The sequence below is a fragment of the Ziziphus jujuba genome, chromosome 5 (genome assembly GCF_031755915.1).
Source record: "Ziziphus jujuba cultivar Dongzao chromosome 5, ASM3175591v1".
In the NCBI taxonomy this organism is placed as follows: Eukaryota; Viridiplantae; Streptophyta; class Magnoliopsida; order Rosales; family Rhamnaceae; genus Ziziphus; species Ziziphus jujuba.
In genome coordinates, this window is record NC_083383.1 from 3,996,102 (window position 1) to 4,006,431 (window position 10,330).

The following is a 10,330-nucleotide window of genomic DNA, read 5'->3' on the forward strand; positions in this document are numbered from 1 at the left end:
TTTGAATGTTACCATTTTTTTTAAAGATCTGTCCTTTATTTTATTTTATTTTCGGTATTTTTGTTTGTTACCAGTCAACTTGGATAATGGAGTCCATTTATAGAAGAAGAAAGGACCTCAATTTGGGTTAGTCGACGTGTCAATAAGATCAGATCTTAATCTGGAAACATTTTTATTCGTCATTAATTAGTATTAATTTCCTTTTATATTGTGTGATTTAAAATAAAATAATCAATCAAAAAGTGGTAAATGTTAATAAAAATAAAACTTTTTAATTTTATAAATTAGTACCAACGTTTCGTATATATTCATATAAATATAAACCAAATCATATTCCATATATTTTATAAATATTGAAATCCTAATGGTAAATTTGCGTTTTTTATTTTCTCAATTAAGAAGATATTATACATATGTATATATATATATATATATATTATTTTGGTTATATTTTAGTTTTTATTTTTATTTTTCAAATCATAGTTAAAAACTATAAATTTTATTTTGGATAGTCATATTTGATTTTTTTTTATTTTATTTTAAACCATCAAAGAAAAATTAGCTCTGATTAATTAATAGAAATCCATAGTTTTTTTTTTTAATCATAGGCACTAATTTAGCCATTGCATTCAATTCCAATATAAAATTTATAATTTAAAATTACCAAAATTTTTAAAATATATAGAAAAAGTAAATGGAAGCCCGGCTAATTTAAAGTTTGAAGTGTAAAGTTCTTATATATCATATAAATATATAAATAATATATATATGTTTTTTAACTTTTTAACATATTTTGAAGCGATATTGATATTATTAAAAGTTACTTGATATCTTAAACCAATAATTTTCACCAAAATTTTCAATATTTTTTCATAATTTTTATAAAAATTTCCATTATAATATCTATATCAAATCTTTCATAATTTGTTTAAAAAATACATAATTTTTATGAAAATTTTCAAATTTTTCATAGAAATTTTTAAAATATCAATGGTTTATTTGTTTAAATTTTTTATTGAAAATTTTTCTAAATATTATTGATGTTAGTAAGATTTTTTGCTATATTAATATTATTGATAGTTTTTTTTAGCTTTTACCTGTCTTTCTATAATTAGACCAAAAAAAAAAAAAATCACATTTAACAAATAATATCCAAAGTTACATAAGATAAATCTACCAATTATATTTTTTGAGAAAATTAATATCATAAGATACAAATTTACCTAATTATTATTATTTTTTTACAATAATAAATTTAATATTTATATAAATATTATAAAATAAATTAAAATTATAAGGTAGATAAAAATTAAAAGATATGCAAGAAATATATTTTCTGTAAATTAAGATTCAAAATTTTGATATTGTTTGTACTTGATACATGCAAACTTAACTTTCAAATATTCATATCAATGATATATTAACAATTACATATAAAATTATCAAAAAAATATATTTTTTAATAATTACTTCTTATATTTTACATTTTAAAATGAAAATGAGAAGATACAAACAATTCTCAATCACTTAAAAAATATTCACAGTATTTAAATGATATTTATAAAATATAATATAATTGTAATAATTATTCTATATATCTAAATTAATAAATAATTTTATTAAATATATATCTTTTACTTTTTGAATTAATAATAATATATCTTTAACCATTAATGCTTATTATATAATCGATTGATTAAAAAAAATATAATATCTATTAAATATTTTTTAAATTTTAATAATATATTTGATAATTAATTAACTAAATAAATTCATTCTAAAGTTTTAATAAAAAATTATTTTTTTAAATAAATTTTTATTATTTTTATTAATATATGATAATTTTGATATTTTTGTAGATATTTTTATATTTTAAATTTTTGATATTTTAAAAATTTTAGCAAATGTTATATGCTATTTTTTCGAATTAGATTACCAATAAATTATCTCTGATGCAAGAAAACCAACAAAACAACGCCAACAACATTTTTACAATCTTTATTATTATTTTTTTATATATTAAAAAATATAGATGAACCGGATAATTTTAATAGTTTGGTCGTGGATATGTATATTTGTGTATAAAAATACGTATTTAATAAATTTTAAATAATTTATAAATTAGATAAATTATAAAAAAATAATTATTATAAAATGTAATTTTTAAAAGACAATGACCATATAAGATAAATTTTTGTTATTATAAAAAAGAGAAATGGACAAACTGGTCTCTAGACCTTTCCGTTGAGCCGCGAGCGTGCTGTGTGGTATATATGATACCTAATATTAACTTTATTGAGGCGAACCGGTGGCAAAAATGCTGATGCTAAGCCAAGCTCCAGGAGGAGCTCTATCAGCCAGAAAATGTGTCCTGAGTTCTACATCCACATTCACAACGAACCCACCGCTCTTCCCTAAACGCAAACCCAAATTCGCCCCCAGATTAAATCTTGCTAAACCCCTTAATCTTACGCGTGCTAAGGCGGAGAGGGGTGTCGAGTCAAATTCCACAACAAACCAGGCTTTCTCGGCATCTACAACCACTCCTCCTTTTGACAATGACCAAACTGTTTTTGTTGGTCAAGAGAATGTTCCCTTGGAAGGTGTCATTCAGTTCGAGAAACCCAGTTCCTCATCTTCACGTTTAAACAAATGGGGGTAACTTTTTTTTTTTTTTTTTTTCCTTTATATATATATATATATATTTCCTTTGTGGTTAATCTTAAACGTTTATTGTATATGTATTTCATTGATAAAATTGGGTTTTGGTTATGTTATATTTCAGTCGTGTGGCTTTGCTTGCCGGTGGGGATGTTTTGTCCTTGCTTTTGTTCACTGCAATTGGAAGATTTAGTCATGGATTCTCTGTTTTTGATGCTGATACCCTGCGCACAGCTGATCCTTTCGTTGCGGGTACGCTTACTTTTGTTACTATAGAATTAGAGAACAAGCTTTTTTGGAATTTTTATTTTATTTTATTTTTTGAATTGGGAAAAATAAAGCAAACATTACATGTGGTTGAACAGGGTGGTTTTTGGGTGCTTATTTCCTTGGAGGTTTTGGGGAGGATGGTCGTGGGATGAATGGTCTGTCGAAGGCTGTTAGTGCTGCGGCTAAATCATGGGCCGTTGGTATTCCTGTAAGTACTTGTGACAGTACCTGCTTTTGCATCATGTTTTATACGTTTGGTTTTGGTGTTAAAAAATTCAGTTGCTTCCTTATTTTTGAAGGGAATAAATTATGCTCTGGTACAAAGCAAGTGTTTATTATTTCTTACAGAGTTCTGATTTGCTTGCTACTTTTTTGTTTGCATCTATGCAGACTGTACCCCTAGTCCAAGTTAGTTAATGTTGTTACCAAAGTTTTCTTTTTTGTGGTTTTCTTTTTTTTTTTTAAAGGTTACTCTTAAACCATGGGTGGATTTTTCAATCACCATTTGAAATTGGTATAGCATTGCTTTATTTTTTATTTATTTTTCTTGATCTGTTCATATCAGTGCCATCCTTAATTGCTTGGATCGTTTGTTAGATAGATATTTCTAGTTGATGAGGAATTCTCTTTTTTACGAATGAATTTGGTCTTTGGATTTCTTACCATTAGTTTTTTGTACAGTTTTTTAGGTAATAGTTTTTTTTAGAGTTTCTATATCTTCCAGTAATTAACCATCTCACTTTTGTAATGGTGAGCATCTTATACACATGTGTATTTAGCATCTTCCAGAAGACCATTATATTTTAGATATATGATCATAACATTTAAGACACAAGATCTGAATGTCCTTTTAATTGATAGTGATGTGCTGCTTCAAAGGATGGCTTTTATTATTAATGTCATTATCTTAATACTAATACCTTAGCTGTAGTCATTGCAGTCATGCTTATATTACATTTATCCTGCAATACGTCTTGTTGAGGCCACTTTTCTCACTCTAATATTCATGGCAGCTAGGGTTGATTATAAGGGCGGCAACAGCAGGCCATATTCCACCATTTACATTTATTTTGGTTACCATGGGCAGCACTGCTGTTTTACTTGTTGGATGGAGAGCACTACTGTTCAGCTTTCTCCCAAGTGGTAAAACCAAGAAGAATGATGTATACCGCCGTGGTAGCCCATTTGAATTGTTTGAGGTATAACTTTTGCTATTAGCAATTGAAATTTTAAACTTGCTTTCCTTTTATCAGTGCGAGCTTTTTAAAGATTGTTTTTCATTTTTTATATAATTTTCTTACTATGATAGATTTAATATTCTGTCATCTCAAATTGACACAATGTGGGCTTCTTGCACTAGCTGATTTGGTCATTGTAGTGTTTCTTATACATTGCACTTCGGAATTTTGCTTCAAAATTTCATTCTCTTAAAACCTTCAATGCTGTTTTTTTGGCACAACCAGTGGCATCTTAGCTGTTCCCTTTCAATGCACAGTTTTATCATACAAGGCATGCAGCCTACATACACAACACAGATTTGTCTCCTTTTGATACACTAGGATACTGAGTTCCTAATATTTAACTGTTTCTTTATTGCAGTTGCTCACGTCCTTAATACGAAGGTGGTGATTGTGACAGTTGATCCTATGTTAGTGTATCATATTGATATTCTCTAGTTTCTTTATTGTTCCTCTTAGTACCTTTTGACTCCTATGTAACAGGGGAGAAATATTTTGGAAGTGTGTTTATAACAAATCAATTTTGTTTTGTCAAGTATCTATACTAATGGACTCGCTTATGTTGTTTTTCTGTGAATGTAAGACAAAAAGTTGTAAAAATTTAGTAACAGAAACAAAAGGCATTGGCTCATTTGGAACTTGTCTCATGCATTGAGTTTTGAGCTTTAATCAGTTGTTTTTCATTCATGCCATTCCCACTAAAGTTGTCATGAGGTATCAAGTGAGAACCACAGTTGTGGAGGTACAAACAATATAGGAAAACTGCTGTTTATAATGCTCAGATCCCCTTCAAGTTGACGACTATGTTTCTATAAGCCATGTCCGGATGCCCCATAATAATCTTTCAGAAAACAAGTCATATAATGTAGTGATTTTGTGGAGATAGTCTTAGGAGTGAAATAATGTGATTCCTTGGGTTTAGTAGCCAATTCAGTTGATGGTTATTGAAAGATTAGTCTGTTTTATGACAAAATTGATTCTTTATTTAATTGTTTTTTTTTTTTTTTTTTTAAACAAAATGAATACACAAGAGAAGACAAAATTGATTCTAAATGCCATTGTTAACTCCAAAAAAAAAATCGAACCAAATACACAAAGTAATAAAAGTAAGGGCTAATATATATATATATATATATTTGCGTTCTTACCGTATAAACTGACCTGGTCCTACTGAAAACAAAACATAGCGAGAAAAAAATAAGATAAAATAAAATAGATAGCCAAACGGAGCCTTATCTCGTAATACCAAATCCAACGGCGGGGTCAGTGTAACGACCCTTGTTTGGGAGAAGAAAGAAGGGGATAGTGTTCCTTTCGGTTCCCGCCAAATTGTGGCAACGGTTGGTTTGGCATCCCCCGTCCAGCAGCAGCAGGAGAATGAGTGGTGGTGTTGTCCCTCTCTCCAATCTGGCTCTGGATCTCACAGTTTCTAGACTCTGTTTCGGTTGGCTTTCTACTTGCTATGACTCTTTTTGCTGGCTTTCATAATCCTTGTATGTATGTAATTATTAATCCTTAATCATCAGGAACCATGACTTTCGGCGAGCAGAACACCTTGGGCCAGTCCTTTCGACTCCTCGACCAAGCTTTCGATGCGGGAATCAACTTCTTCGACACTGCCGAAATGTAATGTAATCCATTCTCTTTCCATTCATAATAATGATGATGATGATAATAATAATAATAATCAAAGGCCAAGCCACCCGCCCAGTATGGTAAATGAGAAATTGCAGGTATCCGGTGCCTCAGCGTGCGGAAACTCAGGGAAGGAGCGAAGAGTACGTAGGGCGTTGGATTCGAGACAGGAACATCTCTCGGAATCGCATAGTCTTGGCCACTAAGGTCGCTGGCCCATCTGCCCACATGACTTGGATTCGAGGTGGCCCCAACTGTTTGGATGCCTCAAATATCACCCACGCCATTGACAATAGGTTACTCCTCCTGCCTACTACTTCATATAATTAACTCCATTTCTCTGTTACATGAATCTTTTTCTTTTGCTCTCTCTCTCTCCCCCCAAATTATTGAGTTGTAAATTTGATTCCATGCAGTTTACTAAGGTTGCAGACTGACTACATTGATCTTTATCAAATTCATTGGCCTGACCGGTTCGTATGTCCATCCATTTTCAATCTGACATTTGATGAATTATGAAACACACGGGTTATTAGCTTTTTCTTTTTTTTTATTTTTTTTTGGGTGAATTGTGGAAACTTTCTAAGTTCTTGTTTCCATAATAACCAAGTTTTAGGTGTGTTTTTGTTTCTTTTAAAGTGCCTGGCTTAATGATTGCTTGTGCCTCTCTCTTGACTCTCTGCCTGCACCATGAGACCCAACCACTCTAATGCTCTCGGGACCACTGATATCGTGAACTGTTTCATCTCTTTTGTATAGATATGTACCCATGTTTGGAGAAACTGAGTATGATCCAACCCGGCAGTTTTGTTCAATCAGCATAGATGAACAGCTCGATGCTTTAGGTAAAGCTGTAGTTGCTGGGAAGGTTAGTTTAAGATCATCAAGTTTACCTCTTTATCACTTTTTTCAGTACATGAAACACCGTTTTCATGCATCTACAAGTGAAAATCGAATGTGTCAATTGTAGATCAGATACGTTGGCCTCAGTAATGAAACACCATATGGTGTCATGAAGTTTGTTCAAGCTTCTGAAAGGGGTCCTTGTCATCAGAAGATTGTATCTGTGCAGGTTGAATGACTTTTTGTCTTTTTTGTGTTCATCTCACACTCTCTACCTTATTGATTTTGGGCTACTGCCTGATGCATCTTGGTTTTTTATGTGATAATAGAACTCATACAGCTTACTATGCCGAACTTTTGATTCTGGATTGGCTGAATGCTGTCATCATGAGAGGTATTTCTTGGGTTTGTTTCACTGTGATAATGCAAATAATGGTTGAACATTGTTAAACTAATCTGTTAATAAAAAGTTGTATGAATTAGAAAAATAAGAGTCATGTGGATCTAATTTATAGCCATAAGGTTTGTGGCAGCTGATGTCAGTTCAGACAGAAGCATAATAATATTATTCCAATTTAATTGGTAGGACGTTGCCATATGGAATTCACCGGTAACAAATAAGAATTTAACGTGAACGGTAAGCATATACTCATAAAACTCCATTTTAGAGAAGTTCTCGAATGATTTAATGGAATATTGATGTGAATTGTGTTTGAGAAGAATGGACACTACTTAGTTTGCTTTATTTCCCATGGTTAGTGAATATTCTTTGTATCATTGAGGAACTCTTTAGGATCAGCTTGTTGGCGTACAGTCCCCTAGCAATGGGTATACTCTCTGGGAAGTATTTCTCACCTGATGGAGGTCCAGCAGATGCTCGATTGAATATTTTCAAAGGTCAATTGTTAGATTTGTTTTAAGTCAAGGAATTTTTTTGTAATTTAGTCACAGGTTTAATCCGTCTCATATAGGCTATTCTGTTCTTTCTATAAGCAGGGAAGTATTCTGAAGGGGAATCCAGATACAACACATCCAATGAAATAATACAAGCAGCGACCTTGGTATGCATGTTCTTCTTCCGAGATTGACTTGTTGCATTATCTAACAACGTGGTCATAGGAAGATATTTGAGTGAAATTTAATATTATGAGACATAGAATGAGTTTTTTCAACTCTGGTATAAGCTGGGTGGAAAATGGTTATTGTTTCTTTTTCTATTGGATTAATGGGTCAGGTAATTACATTTTCTTTTGCATTTTGACTAGGATTATCTACTATATCTCCTGATGTTTGCAGGAATACCTCCAACTATCAGAAAAATATGGTCTCCATCCAGTATCACTTGCAATTGGTTCGATGCCTCTCTCTCTCTCTCTCTCTCTCTCTCTCTCTCTCTCTCTCTCTCTCTCTCTCTCTCTCATTTTTTTAATGAAATTCAATAACTTCTTCTGAAACATAATGAAGAAGATTTATTTATTTATCTTAAGCTTGGTACACTTACAACTCAATATTAATAATCTTATACATATTTGGTATGTGGCAGCCTTTGTGTTGAGACACCCCCTTGTTGCAAGTGTCATTTTTGGAGCTACGAAGTCATGGCAGCTTCAAGAGATTATAAATGCATGCAAGGTTGAGCTCACTTATGAAATAATTGCAGAAATTAACAGGATTCATGCCAAGTTTCCAAATCCATGTCCCTAATCGATATTGATATGGTTCAGCTTTTACGATTTGGGTAATAAGGGTATATTATACTGTATACTTTTGAGGTTTTGTTTTATTATAATCGGATATTCTCATATTTATATTTGTATAACTTCATGAAAATATCTTGTTGTAATTAAAAAAATTTTTAAAGATGTGCAGTGTAATATATCTCGTGTTGTATGAGTACTTTAGTTATGGTAAATGTAACCCAAGAAATAAAAAAAAATGTACTTTAGTTATGGTAAATGTAACCCAAGAAATAAAAAAAACTAAGGCAACCTAACTTTCACAATCCCAAATCCAGCATGAGCTAAATGAAATACGCTGGCTGAAATATTCCTCATTAAAGCAAAGATAAGCTATGAAACAGAATTATCTCGTAGTACGTTATAACCTAATATATATATATATATATATGTAAAAAATTCAAGCTTAAGATACTAATGTTAATCTTCCCTAACAGCTAATTTTCAGCATTTGCAATGTTTATACTAATGTTAATCTTCTACAGCTCCAATTCAATCCAAAACGACACACCCATATTCTCCTCCTTGATGTTGAACTCCACTTTTGTGAAGATAGTAAGGTTCATATCGAATATTTAAAAAAGCCTTTTACTTTTCTTTATGTGTGTGTGTGTACATATATATATATATATATATTTTTTTTTTTTTTTCTTTTCGGTTAAAAGTGAAAAAGATGGTTTCTTAAGCAAGCAGCGAAACAAAAGTAAAACAAAATAGTAGGTAAAAAAGAAAAAGTGTCCTTGAGAAACAGGAAGCAGACATGTAGGGTTTAGGAGGGCTGGAATATTGGAGGCAGGCAGTTGTAAATTATTTGAATTAAATAGTATTTGGGTGGCTAAGATGTCCCATCACCCACAATCTCAGTATGCTATTGCTAAGTTGCTATGCTATGCAGCAATAGCCACTAGTACCCTTATTACGGACCCACCCAACCCAATCTAAATCTAATCCAACCCAACCCTCTCTCTTTCCTCGGTTTTTCAGCCTCTGCCCATCAACTCGTTGTTGACCCGGGCCCTGTTTTGATGGATCCTGTGGTTATCATCATCTAATTATATCACATCATCTTTTTGGATCATTTTTATCTGCCAACTACTCTACTGTTCCTCAGGTGGTGCAAAGTCCCAGATTTGCATCAATTTTTCTTGTTTAAACTCATTTTTTTAGTACTATACCAGCATTATTATAATTGCATTTTGTGCAGTAATATCACGAAAAAACGGCAAATATATATATATATATATATATACATAAGTTCGATTGGACGTCTGCTTTTTAACTCTTAAATTTTAGTTTAAAGTATAGCTGTATTTTGAATTATATTTATATATTTTAGTGTGGAAAACTTGGTTTTGTGATTTCAAAAATTATAGTAGACACTTTCTAATAATATAACTTTATATAATATGCTGTTAGCATTATATCTTTTTATTGAATTACATGCTAATATAACTTTATATAATATGCTGTTAGCATTATATCTTTTTATTGAATGACATACTTAATCGTAATTTTATAGAACAAAGAAAAAAAAAAAAGAGTTATCAAAATATTATCTCATAAATCGGGTTGAATTTCTGGAGATGAGGTGTGGTGTGATCACGTGAGAAGGTGGATGGGCTTTCTTTATCACAAAATTCCTGGAGAGTCAGAACGTGTTTGCTCCTAAAAATCAACATTACCACAAAAAGAAACATCCTTGGTAGTCTTTCATCCATTATAACAAGAAGAAAAAGAAAAGGGAAAATATATATATATATATAATTGTAGCATCATACATTAAAGGCCACGCCACAAGGCCATGAAATGGATATCATATATATGTAATATTCCAAAAGGAAGCCCACGTCTACCCACTTTTTCTATTTCTTTTTTTTTTTTTTTTTTTCTTAAGAAAATACATATATTCTATATGGATATGTACTTTGAATCTTCCAACAATAAGCT

The 10,330-nt window shown here is 31.1% G+C and overlaps 2 protein-coding genes across 4 annotated transcripts; both read left to right on the top strand.

Moving 5' to 3' along the window:
- Positions 1 to 2,241: 2,241 nt before the first annotated feature.
- LOC107420592 (uncharacterized) lies at positions 2,242 to 4,809 on the top strand. Its single transcript, XM_048476037.2, has 5 exons — positions 2,242 to 2,658; positions 2,786 to 2,913; positions 3,027 to 3,139; positions 3,945 to 4,130; positions 4,531 to 4,809. The coding sequence occupies exons 1-5, from the start codon at positions 2,318 to 2,320 to the stop codon at positions 4,558 to 4,560; spliced, it is 798 nt and encodes a 265-aa protein (XP_048331994.1). The 5' UTR covers positions 2,242 to 2,317; the 3' UTR covers positions 4,561 to 4,809.
- A 136-nt stretch (positions 4,810 to 4,945) lies between these two features.
- On the top strand, positions 4,946 to 8,515 carry LOC107409950 (uncharacterized). Of its 3 annotated transcripts, none has more exons than XM_048476035.2 (11): positions 4,946 to 5,613; positions 5,696 to 5,795; positions 5,903 to 6,100; positions 6,221 to 6,277; positions 6,564 to 6,672; positions 6,775 to 6,876; positions 6,977 to 7,041; positions 7,441 to 7,544; positions 7,644 to 7,708; positions 7,913 to 7,998; positions 8,191 to 8,515. In XM_048476035.2, the coding sequence occupies exons 1-11, from the start codon at positions 5,547 to 5,549 to the stop codon at positions 8,282 to 8,284; spliced, it is 1,047 nt and encodes a 348-aa protein (XP_048331992.2). In that variant the 5' UTR covers positions 4,946 to 5,546; the 3' UTR covers positions 8,285 to 8,515. The 3 variants fall into 3 exon arrangements, with proteins under 3 accessions (XP_048331992.2, XP_048331991.2, XP_048331993.2); XM_048476034.2 differs by having other exon boundaries at positions 7,944 to 7,998; XM_048476036.2 differs by lacking the exon at positions 4,946 to 5,613 and having other exon boundaries at positions 5,696 to 5,800; positions 7,944 to 7,998.
- Positions 8,516 to 10,330: the final 1,815 nt, after the last annotated feature.